At 47.4% G+C, this 24,093-nt stretch overlaps 1 protein-coding gene across 1 annotated transcript in view; it reads right to left on the reverse strand.

The window, feature by feature from the left end:
• Window positions 1-24,093, reverse strand: part of DDX31 (DEAD-box helicase 31) — a 63,406-nt gene that overhangs the window by 24,538 nt on the left and 14,775 nt on the right. Inside the window, exons 9-17 of the mRNA XM_081152312.1 lie at window positions 23,908-23,972; window positions 22,368-22,487; window positions 22,134-22,240; window positions 20,806-21,044; window positions 19,907-20,083; window positions 16,631-16,690; window positions 9,145-9,195; window positions 7,448-7,587; window positions 3,131-3,212 (exon numbers count right to left, since the gene is read on the reverse strand). Of these exons, the coding sequence (XP_081008438.1) occupies window positions 3,131-3,212; window positions 7,448-7,587; window positions 9,145-9,195; window positions 16,631-16,690; window positions 19,907-20,083; window positions 20,806-21,044; window positions 22,134-22,240; window positions 22,368-22,487; window positions 23,908-23,972 (1,041 nt within the window). The remainder of the gene's footprint in view (window positions 1-3,130; window positions 3,213-7,447; window positions 7,588-9,144; window positions 9,196-16,630; window positions 16,691-19,906; window positions 20,084-20,805; window positions 21,045-22,133; window positions 22,241-22,367; window positions 22,488-23,907; window positions 23,973-24,093) is intronic.

Here is a 24,093-nt window from a genome sequence, read left to right on the forward strand (position 1 = left end):
TAAATTTAAACCAAAGACAGAGGGGCAGAGTGACGCAGTACCAGCTCAGCCCCAGACAGGTAAACTGCTCCCATAATGAGAGAGGGTCAAGCCCCTGCGGGCACGTGAGCCCCCACAGGACCGGCTCTCGCACCCTCAAAGACACACAGATTCAGCACTGGCTAATGAAGCCAACCAGCACCTAGAGGACCACAGGCAGGCTGGAAACATACATTTCCAAAGCCTGCACTCGGCACTCTCTGCCTGAAAGACCGGACTGGTCTTGGAAAGACCAGACGATCAAAGGGCACTGAGGCAAGGGGCTAGGGATTTTAATTTCAGTGTCTTGAGATACCAGCAACAGCTTTTTGTTAGGATAAGTTTACAGGCATATTTCACAGGACAAAAGAACTCCAGGGAAAACATGTTTGCATGCGTGTATGTGTTTAAGATAACAATCCCACACGTATCAAGAGGCAACAGAGGAGTTTATGATAACTACGACCAATTATTGTCATTGTAAAAAGTTTTAAGTGGTAGCAGTGTGGGGGGGAGAGTGGCTTTTCTGAGGGAAGCATGTCTTGATATTGCCAACTTCTAAAGTATTTTAAAACTAAATGGAAGGATTTTGTTTTAATCACTTTATTGGCAACCTGAGTTTTACCCCCCAAATCCCTAGAAACTTCTGAGTGCGTCCCAGTAAAGTTGAAAGATCAAATTTATTCTCTTTGTAGGTGGATGAACAGTCACACACCCAGGCATAGCTATATATATTTTATGTACCTAAATATGAAATATACATTTTACAGATGCTTCACTCGCCTGCTTTCTGTTCATAGGAGCCCAAAAACATACGTGCCAAAGGGACATTTACAACAGGCTTTACCCAGCGGGTGGGGAGGGCATCTAATGAGGCGCCCGGCTGTGCGCGGGAAAGGCCCGTCCACTGGGCCTATTCCTACATGCCCAGCACTGGCTTGTGTTTTAGAGCTGCCCCAGAGGAAAGCAGCCCACGAGAGCTGCTGCACTTCCTACAGGAAACAGAACTAAAAGCTGGACCCCACATCTACTATATTCCTTCTACTACTCACATGGGTCATGCACAAAACACTCTCAGGCTGTGACAATTAGTAATATTGTTGATTGAGTTTAGTTGTTCATCCTCTTAATTCAAGTTACATGAGGTCAAACGAGTGAGATTTTCATCAACATGACACCTAGAACCCAGTATGATTAACTTAGTTTTCTAAGTTAACTGGGTGTTTTGGTGTAGTTGAAAGCCCACCCTTGTTTAACACTTTTTCTCTTTAAAAACAAAGATCACCAAACCTTAAAAATATCAAAACACTCTATTCATTCTGTGCCATCAAGGCAGGGGCCCGGGCCTAGGACGAACTTCCACGGTGTGCAGGGTTTACAGAGTGCTTTATGCCTCATCTCATTTAAACCTCCCAACCACCCTACAAGACAGGCACTCCGGTTCTCCCCATTTTACAGATGGGAAGACTGAGGCTGGGAGAGGCTAACTGGCCCACAATGCAGAACCACAAGCTGTGAAGAAAGTACTTAAACCCTAGTGTGTGTGACCCTGGGCCTCAGCCTCTGGGCCCAGCAAGGCTTCAGAGCTGGCCTCAGTCCAAGGCAAAGGCTCTAAGAGGAAAACCAAGGCTGCAAGGCCCCAGAGGGCAGATGTTAGAAAATGGTCCGCTTGCTCCTAAGGAGCAGAGGAGCCGCAGCTGCACCACTCCTCCTCCTCCAGGAATGTCCTTCAGGAGGCCCCAAGGATACACAGCATGACCCAGGGTGGACACCGACACCAAGGCTGGGCTGGAGTGTCTCAGTAAGGAGTGGACTGAGTGACCCTTCCTGTCTCAGCTGTGGTCCTACTGCTGTTTCTGAGGAGCAGGCAGATGCTGGCATTTCTCTCGTGGTGCTACAGCAGAAGGCTATGTGTCACCAAGCGGGCTCTAGCTCCACATCTACTAACTGATGTGACAATAATGATAACAATTAGAACAGCGGCAATATCAACACAATGCCCTTTGCTACCTGTGCTGGGCTCTGGGTTACTTCTTATTCCATCCTGCAGTGTCTGCAGGAGAGAACACTACCGTTATCTCGACTTTACACATGAAGAAACTGAGGACAAGGAAGGCCCAGGCAGTCTCAAAGCCACACCACCGGGAAGGGACCAGGAGTGAGCCTGAGGCCATGCTCCTGCCCACTCTGCACACCTCAACCAGCTCCAGGGGAGGCATATTGGTGTACAGATTGTGTGCTTTGAATTTAGATTGCTTGCGCTCACATCCCAGGATGCATAACTAGTGTGCCCGTCAATACCCCTTCACCTCTGTAGACTCAAGTTTCCTCATCTATAAAGTGGGTGGATTAAATTGGACCCAGCCTGTGAAGAGCCTCGCATAGTCCCGAGTCCAGAACATGGAGAGGTGACAGACACTGTACTATTTCCTCCCCTTTCCTTACGTATTCTCTGGACCAAGAGAACTTAAGTCAGGGCCAATCAAATCAAGTCCCTGCTCTGGGGAGGATATTGATCTAAATAAACACACATACTAACAGATAAAAGAAATTCTTAAGCTTGGTCTATTTGGCTCTGATTTTCCAGTCTATCCTCAGGCATAAGAAAATAAATGTAAAATATCCAAAAACTTAATATTTCATAGACAAAATTACAAACAGCAACACCACACATACACACGCTCACACTTTACTTTGTGTACAGCACACATTAAACAAATGGATGAGCTAAGTGTCTCTGAAAAGAGACGTGCTGTCTTGGGTGGACACAGTCTAGTCAGTTGTCCTTGGTGACAATCTGGAGAGGGTCCACCAGGCTGAGTGGGGAACACTGCAGACGCGTCCAGCCTAGAGTGGCCTGGTTTTGGGAAGCCTGCTGCCGCCTGGCAGACTTCCAGGACAGACCATGGTCCATTCACTGGATGAGACCAGCAAGCACACCCAGAAGCAACAGAGAGAAAAGACACAATCAGATCTGGCCTCATCTAATGTTCCTGGTTCTCCAATATGCACTTTACCTGACAGGAAACAACTGTCGGTAACAAAATCTCCACTACCCCAAGTTGAGAAGTGAGTCACATCTGTTAGCAGCAAACACAATAATAAAACTCACCTGGTTTCCGCATCGTCTCCCTTGAAAAGTATCATCCCTTGTCAGGACAGACAAAATATCATCCATCTTCATCTCAGAAACGCTGTAAAAGAAAGGGCAGAGCAAGATAAACTTCTCGTTCTCTCAAGTCATCCACGCTGGCCTATTCTCAAGCCAGGCATAAAGCAGGAGCAGTACTTCCCAGGAAAGGGACTATGCTCCTAACCCTTCAGGAACCTGGAAGGAAGGGGACCTCATGATATTACAGGGGCAGGTGGGGAATATTTCCAACAAGTTCCTTCCTCCTGGGTGAATATTAAGTGGGTTGCATTTATAATTTCCTGCATAAGGATCATGTCATTATTTCTTTTTTTTGTGTTTGTTTTTCTTTTTTTCAAAAATATTTGAGAGAAAGAGAGAGAGATACATACAGAAACATCGATTTGCTGCTCCACTTATTTATGCGTTCATCAGCTGATTCTTGCATGTGCCCTGACTGGGGATCAAACCCACACCCTGGCGTACTGGGATGATGCTCTAACCCAATGTGCTCCCCGGCCAGGGCAAATGTCATTATTTCTTATGAAACCTCAAATACTAAGTAAGTAGGTGTGGTTATTGATGTATTACCCTGACGAGCAGATGACGAGATAAAAACATCTCAGATAGTTCCTTCTGTTTTGGACTTAGGAAAGGCATGGGGGTGGCGGGTAAGCTAAAGATCCTTAACTGTTGGGGGGAATAAGCCAGTAAAGGTGAACTGGGGCCCACCACCTGGTGTCTGTACCCCAGAACCCACTTCCAATCCACCCTGAAGGATCTTCATGACTCTTGTCTCTTAATTACTAAGGGTGAGGACCAGTGCTCTCTGATGAATCTAGAGCTGTGTGCAAACGGCTGAAAGCAGAATTTGGGCTTTGGTCGTGACCAGAGCCATCAGGAGCTGAACAGAGCTGTCTGACCTGCCGGGCAGTAAAGTCCACAGCACTAGAGCGTGGGAAGTGCGTGCATCACATGTGAGAGACTAAAGGAAATGGAGTGGCTGACGACGCATCCCAGGGAGGAAGTAAAGGGAAGGGGGAGTGCTGGGGGAGAAAAACAGATCACAAAAAGATAAATAATTTTCTTGTATGTTGTTTTTCAAAAATGTAATGGCAGATTAGCATACCAAGAGCAATCTCTTCTGTGGGACCAGGCAACGCTCCCCCTTTCCCCTAAAGGTTACTCTGCCAAAGCCATGAATGAAAATGTCATGTCTCTGACAGCTATTTACCTGAAATGTGTCACCGCTTCCCTGCACGCCCCAGCCTGCAGCCCCCTCTGCTGCAGCTCCAGGCCCCACGGATACGTGAAATCTTTGTATAGCAGAGAGAGTCAGCCAGGAAGGCGGAGTACGTATTGGAGGAAGGAGCTGGGGAAAATGCTCATGATTTCTTGGAAAATCTATTTTTCATACAAGAGAGAAAGGTTATGGCTTTGAATTTGCCTCTTATTTATGCCTGGATGTCTGAAGGAGGTGAAAACACAGCCCAATCCCATCTTTCCCTTTGTCTACTCAACTTGCCTCCATTCATCCCTTTCTTTCTTGTGGAAAAATAAAGGAGAAATAGAAATTAAAAGAAACATGAGAACATGGGGTCAAATCTCAAACAGGGAGAAAGAAGAGCCAAGAATGCCCTTCAGTCAGGGATACAAAGAACTAAATATGCCACAGAAAAGCCAGCTTTTCCAGTGCACGGCAATGCTGACATTCCTGCCAGGCCTGCTGCTCTGCAGTGTGTCCGCATGACAAGGCGGGGGACCACTGGCCCTCTGCGAACAGGGCTGAGTGTGCACCAGAGTGACTTCCAGTTTGAAAGGGCCTTCCTCCTGGTCTCAGAAACCTTTCCTTCTGAGGAACAAAGTGAAGCTGCTCTTCTTACTTATGTTTCTAGCAACAGATCTGAACTGCCCACCTTACTAAGAAAAGAAGCAGATAAATAAATAAATTCAGGGAACTGTCTCATGCCTGATCTAAGAAACACGCATTCTGATGAAGTATTTACATTTTAATAAACCAATGATGACTTTCATTAGAAACACATTTAAAGGAGAAGTAGGGAAACTGAAGGAGCTGGCAAATACAAAGAAGTCAAAAGGATGTAGAAATAGTCCTGAGCATTCAGACAGGGGCGGAAGCGGCCCACGGCACCTGTCTCTTGCCCCGTCTGCTAAATCGAATTGTCAGGGCAAGTTGCATGGTGCAGAGTGTGAGGCAGGCAGCAAGGAGTGTGAGGGCCCTTGCTGCTGTCCCGAATCTTTCCTGTAATTCATCAGCCATCCCAGCATCCCGCTGCCTGGCTCTCAGATTCTTGGCACAAAATATACATATATTCTTTCTCCTTTTTAATTTTTAAAGAACATTTAGGAGTTCCAACCTGGCCAGGTAGTTCAGTTGGTTAGTGTTGTTCAGATACTCCAAGGTTGGGGGTTTGATCCCTGGTCAGGGCACATACAAGCAGCAACCAATGATGCACAAATAAGTGGAGCAATAAATCGATAGTTCTCTGTCTCTCTCTCCTCCTCTCTCTAAAATCAATACATTAAACTTTTAAAAAAATAAACATTTAGGAATACCTTTTGGATTCATAAAATGTTCAAGTCTGCTTCTTTCCACAGTGCATTCTGCCGTTAGTTCTTAGAAGATTTATTTGTATTAAGTCAAAGAACAGTCTATACTTATTCAACATACAATACAGCCTACCTCAAACAGACCAGAAGCAGAGCGCTGGGCTGTAGACCAGAACTCAGGTCTGAAAGTTACCGAGGTCGTTCCCACTAGCCCAGGAAGCAGTCTGTGCTCCAGGAAAAAGCACTTCCATAAGTGGCTTTTTGGGGCAGAAACCAGCGAGGTTGGACCCTACAGGACTCTTTCCCCTTAAATGAATGTCCTTACACCAGCTGGTATTTTCTCTCCACAAAAGACTAAACTCTCTTCCTCTTAGTATTTCCTTGTCTATCCTTCTGAACTTCCTCCGCAAGTCTACGATTAAGCTCTCAGTGACAAATGATTGGTCCACATGACATTTCTCTATTAAGCAAGATAAAATATGCACATCTTCCTGAAACAAATAAAAACACCCTCTCAACTGAAAAACTGTATTAAGGAGGTCAGGCACATTTCCTGAATAAGCCACAGTCCATGAAAGTTCACACCAGCAGCCCTGAAAGAGAGCTGAGCACGGTGAGAGCAGAACCCGGCAGGTACTGGTGGGCACGGCCATACACATCCCTCTCTCCCACTGGGTGGTCTGCACTCAGTCGCCCACAGCAGGTTCCCATGTGGGCTGCAATGATTTCCCAGGGGAGAGCCTGATGCTTTACAGAGAGCACAGGCCAGGGCAAAGGGAAGCACCAGGAAGTGAGACCCCACGCTCAGCTGCACAGCCCAGTTGCGGCTGGTGTTACAGCGTGAGCTCTCAGGGCACCCAAGCAACCACCAGCAGACACAGCTCTTCCGGGGCCTCCAGGACCCTTTGTGCACAGCTGTGCTATGTCCAAGCAGAAGTTCTGGAACGTGGGCTAGGGTGAAAAACAGCATGCCTGCAGAAGCCTGCTAGGAGATCTTGTTATGTCAGGGCCAGAGATTTTGTGGGAAATAGGACAACAATGCATTTCTGGGGCCACTGTGAATTCTCTCTGCTCACGTTGGAACGACCCCTGGAGAGCTGCTCTCACTGTTATTCGCTTCCTTTGTCTTTCCTAAGTGAGGTCGGAGTCTGATGGAAGCCCCTGACTCAGCTTCCATGCTACTTAGTCCTCTGTGCTGTGACAAGGGCCAGAACTGGGGGCTTTACACGGGATCGGGAGGCATCGGCACCTGACCAGGCTGACAAGGTGACAGCTGGCTGAAGCCGCCTGTGGGTGTGCGCAAACCCCAATCACTTTCTCCTGGGTTTGCTTTCCGGAGGGAAGGGGAGTTGTGTGATGAGTAAAAAGTATTATATTTTTCAAAAATAAACCAACTTTAAAGGAACAAAACATTAATTGCAAGAAATAAAAATTGTGACTAGGAAAGATCTTCATGAATCTGGCTATGAGAGAAACGAAACGGGCCCCTGTGCAAGCAACACGGAGTGCGACAGATCGCCCTATGACTTAGTCTCGCACTGCAATGAAAGCTGTCATGTGCTGATGGCATTAAGGGTTTTAGTTGTTGCCACTGGCTATTCTGGGACTCATTTAGGGATCACAAGGGTTAATGGCTCTTCGTCAGCTTACAAGGCCCAGCCACTATAAGAAGCGACAGAAAGTTAATTAGGTGAGATCAGCCGAAGCCCGTTCAGGTTTCTGACTCACTTGATTTTGTGAGAAGCCAGCGAGCTGACATATTCTGCCTCCGAAGGAACCAGGAAGAGCAGGCTGCTCCCGCGGCAGCCGATGCGGGCGGTTCTCCCAACCCGGTGGATGTATTCTTCGGGTGAAGATGGAGCGTTGTACTAAAAGGGGTAACAGAAACGGAGGCATTCACAGATCAAGGGGCTGCCGTTAATTGGAAGTGCAATACCCCTCACCTGCCTCCAGGTATCCCAGGAATTAAATCCTGGTGCTATGGTTACCCTAACACAATCACAAGGAGAAGTCACTCAACCCTGAAACTCCTGCTTCATTGGAAATAACAAGGCTCTGACACGCAAACGTGAACAGTGGCCAAGTGTGAGATAAACGAGATGTCGTCTCATCCCAATATCTCATTTCTAATTTTACCTCTCCACAGGTCTCTTCAATTTCCTGTTTGCATCTTTTCACTGAGGTGACTATGCAAGGTGAAAACGTAGGCAGGTGGGGGCAAACTTCTGCAGATGACCACATGACTTTGGCCTACTTCCCTGACAGACAAGCAGTGGGGGTGAGGCCACAGAGGACACTGGACAGGGTAAGGAGCAAGGGGCTGAATACCCTGACCAGAAGTCAGCTCTGTGGCTGGGTCACCAGGAGCTGGTCCCCACCTCCTGGCTGCAGCTCCCTCTGTCCCAGCAGAGCTGCCTTCCCATAGGGACATGCTCTTGCTCCCACGGACAGCATTCCTGAATCAGGGAAAGGGCAATTCTATAACTCAGCAGAATAATCATCCACAGCCTTAGATGTTGTCTAAGGCAAGAACTTCACCATCATAACTAATTGACCAGGTATTCGTTCTTCCTTTATCCCTCCGCTGCTACATGAATGAAAGATCAGAGGGCAAAAGTGATTACAATACACTGGAAGCCAGGCACACTAGGCCCAACAGTACTCAGAATACAAAGCTCCAGATGATCGACTCTGCGCCTAGCCTCCCACACAAATTGCCCTTGCCTCCTCCTCTTTAACTCGCTCTGTGCCAGCAGGAAAGACGACACTGATTCTAGTCGCAAAGTGGTCACCTGCGGTGCGCAGAGCAGATTTCCCAGCCAGCGACAGGCATGTGGCTGCACTAGAATGTGAATAAACCATGACTCACGAAAACAAGGCATCTGTCCCCTGGCCCGCACTCGGAAGGCTTAAAAATACCGTTCTGCACGCTAACGAAAAGAAAAAACAAAACTAAAGCCACCAGGCTCTAGCACTAACACCTGTACCCTCTGGCAAAGCGTCTATGGCTAGCGGTCTGTATAAGATGCTCTCATGGACTTAATTGCCCCCTGCAGGTCAATGTACAGGACACGGCTCTCAGGAGAGCTGAGCCATCTCCTCCTGGACACAATGAGGCCTCCCAGGGGCCTGGGTAATTCCTGTTATTTTCAGATTGCTGAAACTTTGTGTATGACATGCATTAGTCTGAGAGCCAGGGAGCTGGCCCCCTCCTCCTGTGATTGCAGTCTGGCTGTTGTGCTGCCGCAGTTAGGTGGGCTGAGTTAAGGAAAGCTGTCAGGAGAATTGTGCAGACAAGGCCGGCTGCTGCCTGGTTACCAGGGCAACACCCAGGAGGGTAATAATTATTCTACTTAGAGCCAACGCATCTACTCATGATCATATATTCCTGCCTCGAGCTCACACATTAACAACTAAAAAATTACCTGAACAATCCATGTGACTTGAGGGAGATCTAAGCCCCGAGCCGCAACATCCTTCAAAACAGAAGAGAATATGGCTTAGGACCAAGTTTCTGAACCATTCCGAGGTCACAGATCCGTTGATGATCTCATGCAAACGAGGGCTCGCTCACACACACACACACACACACACACACACACACACAGTCTGCAGACAGCCTCAGGAAGCCACCCAGTCCATTTGTGGTTCAAAGTTCCGACTAGGGGAAGTGCTCCGGAACCCACGGGTGAGGCGGTCACAACCACTTCCCCACAAGATCGTTACCCGCAGGGCAGCCCAGATCTTTCACAAGTCGTTCTCAGTTGTGCCTTGGAGGAATTCTGAAAACATCCAGTGTCTCAGTACTTTTACATTTTATCTGTAAACCACTCTATGACAAATGCATTTGTGGGTTATTACCCCCATCCTGCACCCATCAGCAAAGCGATCGACCTAGTGTTGAGGTGGGCTCCTGGAAGATCACCCCAGGCACTCCCTCGTGGAGGTGGCTGCAAAGTATTTATTGTGCCTTTGCTTACCAGACTCAGAGCAGCAAGGATCAAGTGATGCCTTGCCTCTCTGACAGCTAAATCAGAACGCAGGCCAAAGACAACCAGACAGGCGAAACTATAAAAGCAATGGAGAGTTTACCCTGGCCAGTTTGGCTCAGGGGTTAGAGCATCAGCCTATGGACTGAAGGGTCTGGGCTCGATTCCGGGCAAGGGCACATACCCTGGTTGCAGGCTTGTTCCCCAATCCAGTGGGGGCACGTGTGGGGAGGCAGCTGATCGATTTGTCTCTCTCACACTGATGTTTCTCTCTCTCTCCCCCTACCACCACCCTCCAAAAAAAGCAATGGAAAAAATATCCTCAGGTGAGGATTTAAAAATTTAAATAAATAAAACAATGGAAATTTCATTTTTCTTTTTGGCTGGTCACCACCTAAAGAGCAAAGATTCTGCTCACTGGCCATCCTGTCAGAGACGAGAACATGGGAATCTTACAGTCTTCAGCAATAAATCTGCACTTGGCATTCATCTTCAAGCTAACAGTAGTAACAAGAATACCCCCAGTCCACACTACCCGGGCACTTACTGCACATCAGACACTGTGTGGAGCATTTTACCTGCGTTATCTTGACGGATCTTCAAAACAACTATTGTTCCAAGGCCATATAACATTACACTGCTCTGACACCAGAGAAGGCACGGTACCTTCCATGCGCCGTTGTAGGAATGCAAAATAGTACACACCTCTATAGTGGGGAATTTGGTACCATCCAGCAAAAGTGCTTTGTATTTGCCCTTTGACCCAGAGCAATCTTACTTCTTGAATTCCATCCTGAGGATACACTGGCAAAAATACAAACTGATTCACACACAAAGCTATTCGTGTAAGCAGTTTGTGACTGCAGAACTGGTAAAAAACACCCACGTTCAGCAGGAGACAGTGGATCTCACATGAAGACACCCGCCCCACAGCCATGAAAGTGACGATTCCTATGGACTGACATGGAGACTCTCTAGGATATATTTCAAGTGTGTATAGCACTTTTGTGTAAGAAACGAGGGTAATATAATATACTTGCCCTTATTTCTAAAAGAAATAATAAAGGGAAACCCCCCCAAAGTTTATATAAAAACAGTTACTTGGACAGGAAGAGATGGGGGAGGGAAAGGATGGAAGCTAGACCTCCTCCAATGGGCCTTTTTAATTTTGGCTCTGAGACGATGTCAATGTCTGAAAACTAAAAAGATGATCGGCTGTCCTGCAATAGGCAGTGCAAAGTATGACCTATTCTCACCAAAACAAACCCCTCAAACCTGGGCCTAATTAGGGGTCTAGACCCAACTACCAGCTTATAGGAAACAGGGGGAAAGAGGGGCAATGAAACACCATCACGAGGACACAGTTAGGCAAATCCAGAATGGGACAAACAGTCTAGTTTCTTCCACCAAAAAATTCAAGGAAAAAAAGGAGGTGAAAAACCCAAATCTAAACGAAACATTACTCAGGTGGGGGGATGGACAGGTGTCTTGCAGATAAACTGAGAGCCAACACCGGAAGGGTCGCCACACTGCCACTGAGTTATCTCCAGGCAGAGGACTAGGTGACTTTTACTTTTCTCCTTCCATTTTTTTCTGGTTGTTTTGTTTTCCTTTTAACAATGAATATTTCCCCCCGAATTTTTATTTAGAAAAATGTAACCTACAGAAAAATTGGGAGAGTAGTAGAGTGACCACTTATCTGCCTTCACCTGGATTCACTGATGCTGATCGTTGGGACGTCTGCTTCCTCTTTTCCTCTCTCCAACCACGCTTTTCTGAACCACCTAAAGTACACTGGAAACATCATGACACTTGACCCCTAAATACTTTAGTGCGCATCTCCTAAGTAAAAGCACATCCTCCTACACAACCACAACACTGTATCACCCCTGAGGAGTTCAATGTTGCATCACATTATTTCCTAATAGCCCAGACTCACATTTCTCCAACTGTACTGCAGATGACATCAGGGCGGTGTGTACTTCCCGGCGCACCCACCAGCTCTCTCCATCGGAAGGTGCCTTTCACTTTGTAATTAGTAAGTAAACTGGGGAGTGAAACTTGGAAACTGTTTCCTAAATCCTTCTGCCCAGTGGTTTCAGCATCTGTTGGTTCTGCTTGTCTGTCTTAACTGTTACGCTGATGGCTGTGAGGCATGACTTCCTGTCTAGCATTCCTTCCTTCCTTCCACTTGAGAGCTGGCATCCTTCTGCAAGAACAGCCCTCCTCCCTCTCCCCTCACTCTTAAGTACCACTAAGGATTCATAGGTATAATTAGCTTTTTTTGAAAAATAATAATCCTGTGCAAAGTTTCTGCAAGAAGTACATTAAAACAATCGTTCCCTATATCCCCCAGGCTCAGAGACGGGACTGAGGGAAGACACCGTGCCGCCATATCCAACTCACCCAGGAGCACTGAGGCAGGACAGGCTTTGTCAGCCTTCACTGGTGACACCTGGGATGGGCTGGTCTCCTTCCAGTGGTGGCCAGGCTGCCTTCATGAAGCGTTAGACAGAAGTTTAATGTACTAAAAGTGTAGAGCACCCACAAGGTATTTTCCTACAGCTGCCACGTGCCCTGGAAGCTGAAGGCTGCTGTCCCAAGCAATGCCTTTGAGAATACTCTTCAGTTCTAGCAAGAGGGGATTGGAACTGCTTTCTACACTAACCACGGCTCAAGTCTTCAGAAAAACCAATGGCTTCTCCAGTATGCTAAGCTCTTAAGAAATTATTTATGTTATTGATGTGCTCTGCAGTGGGAGATTCATGCAGACAATGGGCTGCCCAAGTTGTACAGACACACAGGCTTTGCAGAAAATGTAATGCTCATCAGTTTAGTAGGTTCAACCAAAAAACTCTAATATAGCATCTGACATTCACGAAACTCCTCGAGTACAAATGCGCTGAAGCGCTGAATTAGAAGTGCCCCCAGCCTCTCTCTCTGACTTTTCAAGGTTCTGCCTCCCACCTGGGTGGCCTAGCTCATGACAACCTGTGTGCCACTTCCTGTGTTGGGGTGGGGAGACCTCACTGACAGCCAACCACAGTGAGCTAAGTCACTCACTCCAGCTATTTCTTTAAGTACGTCTTTCCCTTCTGAGCCTAAGTGCCCATAGAGACTAATCTTCCTGGTCTAGGAAGAGAGAGGACTGGACTCCAGTAGCCCTTCTGGACCCATAAGATCTGGAGGAGTCAACTCAGTCCCAAGCCTCAGTTTACACACCTAAAAATGGCTATAAGACCTACCCTATTTATCTCCTGAGGTTATTGTGACGATCAAATGCAACCATGTATATAAACACTGCGAAATACAAATCTAAGTATTGCGCTTTCTGGTAAAAAACTGGGATAGTGCCCTGGCTGATGTGGCCCAATAGTTAGAGGCTTGGACAAGGGGTCCCAGGTTCGATTCGGGCCAAGGGCACAACCCTCAGTTGCAGGCTTGGCCCCAGGCGGGGCGTGTGCAGGAGGCAACCAATCAATGTGTCTCTCTCATATTGATGTCGCTCTCCCCCTTTCCTTTCCACTCTCTCCGAAAAGCAACGGAAAAAACATCCTCGGGTGAGAATTGAAAAAAAAGAACCGGGGTGGTGGCAACCAGGCAGTGAAGTGAATGCCTCTCCCCTCTGCTCACGGGGGAGAGGACCCCAGAGGCAGGACCCTGCTCCTGGGAGCTGTCAACAGGGCACCAGGACCTGACCTGCTGAACTCAGCAGAGGCCTCAGTCTCTGCCCACCCTGAGAATTTAGATCTAGCCCCACTGCACTCCTCCAACCTAATTAGGGCAGAAGAACCGCTAAAGTCAGTTCTGAAAGACACTCAGTGGTAAGGCCGTGAAGGCCCCGGGCTTGACAATTGGCCGCCTCCATGAGACCGAGGAGTACAGATGGAAGGCAGCTTGCTCAGGTGCCAGCCTGTCAGTTGGATTAAAATGACTCATTTATTTACCCAAGAACCTCACAAAGTGCTTTTACTAACAGGGAGAGGGGGCCTGCGGCTCTCTGAGGAAGGGACGAAGCGAATTCGCCTCTGCCGCCTTCCCGGCCTGCCAAAAGTCATTATTGCCGTGTGTGGAAAGCCATCAGCAGGGTACAGGCCCCCGTTGTCCGGGTGACAGATTGGGCTGCGTAAACAGAGGAGGAAGGAGAGAGTGCAGAAGCTGTCAGAGGCGCAAGATCTTGGCTGGAGCAGCCAAAAAACTGGCAACATGAGTTAGCGTAACTGAGTCAACAGCCAACAATCTCCCAATGATCTTGCCATTAACATAATGAAATAAAGTGGAAAGGAGAAACTTTACCTAAAAAACAAGCCCCCTAGAAAACTGAGAAAGCCTACATTTAGTTTGGGTTGTTAGCTGACATTCTTGTGACTCTTGTGGCCTCACTCCTTTGTCTCCGAGCCTCCTGGCACAGTGGAAATTCCCCAGGAGGAGAGGAAATTAAGAACCACAGACATAACAGTACTTCAAGCAAAGAATAAAAAAAAAAAGGAGGTAGAGGAAAGCAACACAGGTGACGTGACTTAGGTACTGTCTGAAGAACGCAGGTGCTGGACAGCCGCTAGTCCAAGACAACCAGCCACAGACCCAGGTGCAGCTGCAGCTGCAAGTGCTCCGCTTGCTGGGGCAGGTCACCATGCTCTGGTTACCCAGGGACAACCAGGAAGCACCAGAGTCAGCCTTAAAGCGAGAGGAAGCTGGGACATTCCACTTTCCAGGCTCTCAATGGCATTTCTTTTCATCAATGTAACAATGTATTAAAGCCACACTCCCTTCCTTTGGCTTAGGGTGTGCTCTTCACCATAACCCGGAGGAAATATTTTGTAGACAACTCAGTGTCTTACCTCTGAATCCTATGATTAATTAAATCCACTTGGGAAAGTGGGCTCTGAACTTTCAAATGACTTCTTCCTGCTAATCACCGCTCCCTTCCTAACTTGGCTTCTTAAATCTACTTTTCTAGGGGACACAAATTACACTTCAAATGTGTCAAGACTTGCTTTCACAAATTGGTCTCTCCTACCCTCCTCCCTTGGCCTGGACTCATGTCACCATGGTCACTTGTTTACTGAGAACCCAGTGTACAAAGCCAGGTACCAGGTCCTAAGAAATTTGGTGCAAGAAATGAAAAGATCCTTGTTTTCAGATGTTTACAATCAAGATCACACACACACACACACACACACACTCTTGACTGTTCCTCATAACAGAATAGAGCAGGGAGGAAGGTGGGGTGCAGGGAGGGATTTTCAGGCAGTAAAGGAAACAGCGTAATTGTGAGCTCTTGTGTGGTGACACAATTCTCACATTGTCACACATGCAGTCTGCTGGCTTTGTTAAAGGACCCTGGGGTGATAAACCAAAATGGCAAAGGTATGGGATAAAGGGGGAGAAATCCCCACGCAACAGTTACCACCACTCCTCTTTATCCGAAGCAGCAGCTCCCCATCTGCCTGTCCCGACGTGGCCCACGTTCCTCATTAACACTAAGGAGGCTCCTGGAGAGCGTTCAGAGAACCTGGCAAGCAACAGGCTGCCTAAAAGGAGGCAGAGTGACAATATCTCCCCCACCCAGGCATGATCTATTACAGCGTGTCTCACACTCCCCAGTCTCAGACGCCAGAAGCATCAGGCTAAAGCAAACAAATACGGCAGCAGTAGAAGGAATACAAGAGTGAATGAAGGACTTATCTGAACCAGGAGGCTGTGCTTGTGTCGTGGCTCAGAATGAGAGAGAGGAGCCCCACCAGCCCTTCTCCAGCCCTTCACCAGAGTAAGGACAGGAGGACACTGGGAGAAGACTGGCGTATTGGCCATACGCTCTAAATTTAGGAAGAAAACAACCGTTTAGGCCTTTAAAACTGAATACAGAGCAGGCATTCCTTAAAAAGTAAATGCATTAAAGAGGCCTAGCAGGCGTTCAAAGAGCTAAACGTCTGTTTCTGCATAGCATGTGATCACCGGGTTACTCTAGTCATAGTGCAATTCCATTGTTGTACAGACAGGGATTTCTCGAATCATCAGTTGGGGATTGAGCTGCATCACCCATAATGGTACAAACAGGGAATGCATTTTAATCTTAAGAGTGAACAACAGCTATGGTGAAGTGCATCCCCAGAGAAGGGCCCTCAAAGGTTTGACTTTCCATCTCAAAAAAGCACAAGACATGCATTCAAACGGCCAGTGCTGCCCTGGCCCATGTGCCTCAGGGGTCAGAACGGCTTACAGCATACCAAAGGGTCGCGGGTTTAATTCCTGGTCAAGGACATGTACCTGGGCTGCAGGTTCAATCTCCGTCGGGCGTGTGTGGGAGGCAACCAATCGATGTGTCTCTCTCACATCAGTGTTTCTCTCTCTCTCCCCTCTGTCTCTCCCCCTTCTTTCTTTCTACTCTCTCTACAAAGCCATGAAAAAAACATCAGCGGGTGAGGATTCACAAAAAACACCAGAACTGTGCCAGAGGCGGCGGCCTCCAGGGTGGCAAAGACGGGCCGAGGGAACGGGCCTGAAAACTGCAGGGCAAATGGTAGTTTTAGACAACAGCAGACAAGCTCTGCCCAAGCACATAGGCGTTCCTGTGTGGAGTGATTTTGTTGTGGAAAGACTTTCTCAGCTCTAATTACTCCCGATAGCTGTAATTTACAAGTTTTAGGTGGATAAAAATCACCAAGATTCACACATTTTCAGACCAACAGCTGTCACTATTAGTGAGCAAATCGCTGAGTCTTCTGCACAGTGGCAGCGGCTACCTGTGACAAAGTCAGGTGACAAACCAGAAGTGCAAAGGAACCAGCCACACCAAGAGGCCCCTGGTATTCCCGCTGTCTGTGGAGCTGGTCACAAGGCAAATTGTCAGGAGAAAAAAATTACAACCACCAATTACAGAAATGTTCAAACATCACATGGAGCACAGAATGATACATACCGTGCAAAAAAGGATGCCTGTGCCGGAATGTGCGAATTCACGGAACACTGCTGTTCTTTCCTGCAAAAACAAGGGAAAAGCCTTATAGCTCTGAGACTGATTCCAGTGAGGTGGGCTGCGATTCCCATAACTTCCCAATTCCTTCTGCTGGACCTGTATTAAGGCACAGAACAGAGAGGCCTTGCAAGAAAGAGGAAGCCGTGAGTCTTCACATCTAACAGGACTCTCCCTATAGGTTGAGGACTGGACTCTGGCAGAGCAGCAAAGCATGGGGGCAGCACGTGTCAGTGAGACTGAGACAGCACCAGGCTGGGCACATCCTCCAGAACAGCCACCCAGGAGCAGAGACAGCCCACAGGGACACACTTTTTACAGGGGGGCAAGAGCAATGAAGAACCACCCACCCTTCCTGCAGGGGAATTTTGTTAAAAGGTTAAAAAAATTACAAACTCCATATATTTTAACTGTAGAAAAGTTGTATTTATGTCGAAGGAAAAAAACACAATATCCCGCTGCTCAAAGCACACCACCACCACCACCAGTAACCCCTTGTTCCCTCCCCAGCCCTTCCTGTGCAAAACATATCCAAGGAGGGGCTCTTGAAAAATGGCCCATACTACTTATACTATAGCACACTCTTATCACATAGCAATAGGACATGAGCATCTCGTGAAGACATGGTTAGTATCCCATGGGATGGGTGCGCTACCATTTACGAGTCTGGTGCCCCGCTACTGGCCACTGAGGCTGTGGCCAATTGCTCACTGCAACACGCTCTGTAAACATCTCTGGAGGTAAGTCCTGTGGGTGAAATTATTCCCTTTGGGTAAATTCCTAAAGGCAGACTTGCTGGACCAAAAGGAGTATACACTTAAAGGCTTTCCGTGTGAATTGCAAAGCCAGTGTCGCAAGCAGTTGAGACCTGGCCATGTACATCTGTCAGCAACAACCAAAAGGGGAAATAAAATAATACAAGTTTGGAAAAAAGAAAAAAAATGAAGTCTCTCCCTCCACTCTGGCACAGCCACCGTGTCACTGAGGGAACCTCACTGCAGTCCTTTCACATGCATGTGTCATCACATAAGCAGGACCCCCGGAACACCTCACTTAGGACAGTGTGCACTGAGCAATGTCTCGTACCAGACGCTGGCCTATGCTTTACACGTCTGTATTGATCCAATCTCCACAACCTTCCAAGCAGGTACTATCATCACTCCCGTTCCAGGAGGAATCGAGGCACCAGGGCCGAGGAACCTGCCCAAGGGACACACACTCAGCAAAGGGCTGGACCGGCACTTGCACCCAGGAAGCTGTTCCAGCGTCAGTGCTCAGACTCTCCCAAGGAGACTATGTTGGTCCAGTTTGCTGCATGGTCTTCGGAAGGGACCATTTTAATGGATGCACTGTAGTCAAATCAGAACAGTTCCTGAAAGCCGAGATACATCTGAAAACCTGTATATGATAGATCCAGATGTGGGGAAGGAGGAAACCTACTCCTGAGCTTTCATTACAGCCACCAGGCAGCAACTTCACACTGTCACTTCTCCCTGATGCCCATAACTTGGCTGGGGTCGTGTCAATCATTTAGGGAGACCACAGGTCATGTGGAACAGTGGCCAGGATGAGAAGCCAGGAATATGTGATTGGCTGTTTTAGCTCAGTCTGGGCAAGACACTTAACCTCAGTATTTACCCTTAAATACAGATACTCCCATCTTCTTCTATCCCATGGGGAGGCTATGAAGACTACTTTATAAACAAAACCACCTAAATAAAATATTAACAACTGTTAAACTGAAAAACTGAACCATTCCTGAAGAAGAAATAATAATAATTGCCCCTAACATTTACTGAACACTTACTATGTGCCAGCCCTGTGCTAAGCACTTAATCTGCATTAACTCAATGAATCGTCTCAACCACATGAAGTAAGTACTATTATTGGCTACATTTTAGAGACATGGAAACAGGCACAGAAGATAAATGCTTTCCTGAAGTCACACAGCCATTAAAGAATAGAGCCAGGAATAGAACCAGAAGTCTGCCTCCAGGGCAATACCCCTATCAACACCCGAGATTACCACCCTATTATAATGAATCTGAACTAATTTCACTACAGAATCTCCTGTATGATCTATCTAAATTCCCAGATCCTTGTGAGGCCACATCCAGCTCCTCCGTCACCCCCAGACTATCCTGCAGGATGCCTCTGGTGAAAACAGACCTAGAGGATTAGGAAACTAAAAACAAACAAACAAACAAAAAACCCCAAAAACATAAATGGTATCTCATTATGAAATCAACAAACTCAACTGAATCAGAGATACAGAAGGTGAAAACCAAGAGCTTATAAAATTCACCAAGGCTGGGATATTAAGGAAATTATATATAATCTTGTCACAAATAAGCTGTGCCCTTAGTCACCTTGAGAAATTCACTTTTCTGAACCTTCATTTCCTGAATCATTAAAAAAAAAAAAAAAAAAGGGAAACAGACTTAATGACCTTTACTGTCTCTCGTGGATCTAAAAATGTTACTACTTTTAAAGCTGGTTCTAGCCCAATCTTACCCTGATTTCTGGCTTTCCTTCACTCCTTATTTCTAATTGCCTAGTAACCAACCTCTAGGACAAGATGGCCCTGATCTCAGGCCCCATCCGTCCCCCTCCTTGCACAACACAGTGACTTCTGCGCTCTGCCCTGACTCCCTAAGTGGAAGGTCTACTCATAGGTAGAGGACTGGGTTATGCAGCAAGAACCTAAAGTAAGGAAAGAATTCTACTCTTCTTCCCAAACAAAAATGTTCCTCGGAGCCGAGGCAGAGCTGAGACACAGAGACCCTCTCACAACTGCAAGTGTTGAGAGCGAGCGCTGCATCTTGTTGACAACGACAGCAGTCACGCTCAGCAGTACCATATGGGAGCCACAATTTAGCTCCATTAATGCTCTTAATTTGAAGACATCAAGCCCTAATTACACACTGGGTACTAAAAACGCAAAACCCTTCCCTGGTGCCAGCTACTTAGTGGTGCTCCGTTGCCTTAACAGCTGGTTGAGATAGATGCAGGCCAAGCGGCCTGTGAGCTCTCAGGTGGACGAGCCCAGCTCCAGGAGCAGGGGGGCAGAACAATAGGCTCTCCTCGCCCACACCGCCTGGGAGGGCGACAGCTTCCAGTTCCCGTGGGCCGCCCACCCCAGGCAATGCCTGCCCAAGCCTGGCGGGAGCCAGTGCTGACCCTGGAGGGTGCATTCAAGTTGGACAGACCCGGCTTGCTCACCTCCTGGTCCATGCTGCCATGCAGCCGCAGGAAACTGAACAGCGGCCAGCCAGATGGTAACTGCCCTGATGCCGGGGCCCCCGGGCCACTCAGCAGGGTCTGGAGAAAGAGGTGGTAGTGGAACTCCACCAGCTCGCAACTTGAGAAAAAGACGATCACCTTCTGCTCTGTTTCAAACTACATCAACATAAAGAGGAAAAACCACCACACGTTTTTATTAGGTGACACTAAAACAAGTATTTCTCTAAAATACATAGTCAGGCCGGCCCCCACTGGGGAACAGGTGACAGACGGCTTTGAGTTATTTTCAAAATTAACACTGATACTCCATGGTACCAGACTGCAGGAAAGGGAAATGACAGCTATGACCTTGGTCCCATTCCCACACCTGAGAAGAACATGCTTTTGGGTGAGGCTGTATGTCAGCCCTGCTCTTCATTTGCTTGGGCCTCACCACACACGACACCGCCCAGCCCAGGCACGTGCAGCGCATCTTGAGGCTCCATTCCCAAGCCCTCCACATACTGTTTCCCCATGTACCAGAGAGCGTGCCACATGAAACTAACAAATAAATATACAAATATTGGGCGTCTTTCAAAAACGCAAGCACAGGCTCCTAGCTCTCTCTTACATCCAGCACATTCCTACCCTGTGATGTTCCCAACATCAATCCCAGGAAAGATACTTAAGATAGATTTCAAGTTGAACATAATGGCTATCACTGACCTCTGATCTTTCACACAGTCCCAGAACCACTGACTGATGGATACCTACTAGGTCTACATTCAAAAACAGGCTAAAAACTGTGTGCGCGTCTCAACTCATTGCCATCAGTGCCTGATACAAATGACATAGGTCTCTCCCCCCTCGATTGAGCTAAGTCTGGCCCCCAGTCCTACCTTGCACTTCTGCAGGATGAAGGCTGCCAGGCAGACCAGCCTCAGCTTGCTGGGAACCAATACCACATACTGATCGAGACCCTCTGGAATTGCAAAACCATCCAGCTCGTCATCACTACTTTGTGAATCAGAGTCATCAAAATCGGACTCGCTCGTTGAGTAAGATTCATCAAGGCTCTCGTCCAGGACAGAAATACTGACTGGGTCATGTAAACTGATGTCAGCGAGCCGCGTTACACCTGGGAAAAAGTGAAAAGGCAAAAGAGATAACAGGTACACACCATGGAACTGGTCCCATATGCACACCCAGACACACCGCAGAGCCAGACAAACAAGGAAATTCCCGATGGGTATCACCAAGTGCCACCACTGATCTGCCAACTGTCAATCTGGTGGGGCAGACCCACAGATTTCTTCCCACAGCCAACAACCCACCCACACCAGTGTTTCTAAGTTCACACCTGTGGGAAACCATTGGAGGGGATATTAACAGGTGTCTGCTGCCCACCCCCCCAAAAGGGTTTTGTGGTCAATTAAGTTATAAAAACCCAGGTAAAAAGGTTCCACGAATTCTTTCATAAGGTTTTACAGGCCTTCTTGGGACCTTTACTGTGTGATGGGGCACCATGAATTACCAAGAGGAGATAATGTGTGGCTTTCCCAAACTTTCAAGCACAGAATCCCTTATCCATGGATTCTCTCTTAAAATTTGTGTTATCTGGAATACACTGAGCGGATCAGCCGCACTGATGGCATCTGGTATGTGCATATGAAACACAGATGGTGAAACTAGTGAAGCAGACAGAAGAGCAAGGAAGCTGTCCTGTCGCTGAGACAGGACCTGCTATGGGATTCTAGTGGAGTGATGCCACTTCTCCAAGTCCCAGTGTCCCATCTATGAAAGACAGCTAAAAGACAGCTAAGAAGTTCCATCTCACGAGAATGAAAAAGAAATGAGCTTCAAGAACATGCATGTTTTTACATTCCATACCTCTTTAGGAGAAAGGCAGGAGATTGCACTAAAAAATGGACGTGGTTGAGAGATCGTCACTGTCAGGACAAGAGCCCTGTTCTCACTGGGTCACAGCAGCAATAAAAACCTCGTGCAGGCACAGATGGTGGCAGCCGGCCTTCCTCGTGGTCCCCACCCGAGGAACGCCTACAGCATTGTCCTGATTTGTGGCCCTGGATCTAGGACCTGCCCCCTCGCCCTGGGCCGTCATCTGAGATGCCTCCCCCACCCCAAGGCTGAGCGCAGCTGCCCACACACAGGCCCCTGCAGCTGTGTCCACCCTCCTCACTCAGCACAGAGCATCTCTTCACCTCACCTTCCGTGAGAGTCGCCGACAGCAGGACGTTCTGTCGTTCCTGGCACTCGGCATTAATCGCATTGAGTATCACTGTGATAGTCTTTTCAAAACCCAGATCCAAGATTCTGCAGTTTCAAAAGGAGAAATGTTAATCCATGTGAAGACTGCATGTGATACTAGGGGCTTCAGAGTCGCAAAGGAGACAGAAACAGCCCTTCCCTCCTGCCTTTCATGCTCTGCGACCAGCCTCACCTGTCGGCTTCATCCAGAACCAGCCACCGGATGCGACTGAAATGAATGTTCTTTGTGGATTTAATATGATCCACCAGACGCCCAGGAGTGGAGATGAGGATATTGATTCCTTTGCGGAGCCTGTTTAAAGTTATATACTGTAAAAGCAAGTAAATCACACTGGGCGGTATCAATAGAAAACACAGGAAAAGGCAAAGGAGACAGATTCGTGTCTAGCACCATGTGCCACAGCTTGAAATCATGACAAATATGGTTTTAATTTTTCTCTAAAGTTTCCCTCTCCTTTAGAATACAGTTGTTAATGTCTGCAATTATACTATAATCTTAAAACCTTAACTCTGAAAGGAATCTTTACTATGTATTCTGATGCCTTCTACCTGAGTCATAGGTCCTTCCTAGATACATGGTCTAGCCTGTTCCTCAAGGTATCCATGCCAGGGAACCTCTTACCTGAATCAGTTATCCCAGAATGTTTTTCTTAGGCTGAATCCCTGCTATAATTTCCATATAATGGGCCTAGCTTCGCCTCCATGGACTAGGTAGAATAAATCTAATTTGTGACTCCTCAAACATCCTTTATCCCATTAGTCCATGGTAATAAAAGCTCCACTCTCTGGCTGAATATATTCTCCAGCTTCCTAGCAGTGACGTACGACCCTGGCCTATGCTCTAGAACAAGGTAAGAGGACAGAGAAGACGCAAATCCCACGAGCACCTGTAGGGGGAGGTCTGATTGTCTCTGTTCCTGTTGCAGGAAAGTAGATGTGATGGCGGGACCTCTACTACGAGGTAACTCTGAAAATGGAAGCCTCGCTTAGTGGCACAAAAGGATAGAGGAGCCTGGTCCCAACACTGCAGCACATGCCAGCCCTGATGGGCCGTGAGGCTTCTTAAACGTGAAAGAAAAGCAAACCTTCCACATTGTGGGTGGCACTGCTGTTTGCTGCCTGTTACTCACAGCTGAATTGAACCTCAGCCCCTATCTTTAGGTTTCCACTTCAATATTACTGCTCAGCAACAGACCACACACACCGTTGGGTGTTACTACTAAGCATTACACTGTAATACAATAAAAATTATTTTAAAAGACAATTTGGAATTTACTTGTTACAAAAAAATTTCTATTGATACCCATTACCAGTTCTAACACAGAATTAGAAATCAATGTTTTTGGGTGTAAAAAGCAAGGTACAAAGCATTATGTAAGCTTATGATCTTGTTTTTATAAAAAACAACAAAACCCCAAACTGCCAATGGGAGATGTGTACTGAACAGGGGGACTGCTGAACAGGGGGACCAGAGGATGGAGTTAAGGGCATGACCACATCTGAAGGGAACCCCCTGCAGGTTCATCACTATTTTAAAAATAGCACTGTATAGAGGGAACTGCTCCCTGCTGACTCAATCTGCCCCTATACATGAGACTAGGAAGCACAGTCTGAGACAGGCTCTCTCCAGGTTGAGAAGGACCAAGTCTTACTGAGTAGGAAGGCAGGACAGAGAGAGTCAAAAAGGAATTAACAAACAAACCTCCCCCTACCTGGCTTTTTCTGATTTTCTCTTCTCTCCTCCCATTAACACTCCAGGCACAATCCAGGTAAATGGCTACAGAAAGACATCAGACCAGAATCAATGCGAAGTCCCTTTACCACAAACACAGAGACGGAGTCCAAATTCCTCTCCTCAAAGGAATCGGGAGGGGACCCAGACTTCTCGCTCTTTGAGG

Source organism: Miniopterus schreibersii (assembly GCF_964146895.1).
Source record: "Miniopterus schreibersii genome assembly, chromosome: 11".
Classification (NCBI taxonomy): domain Eukaryota; kingdom Metazoa; phylum Chordata; class Mammalia; order Chiroptera; family Miniopteridae; genus Miniopterus; species Miniopterus schreibersii.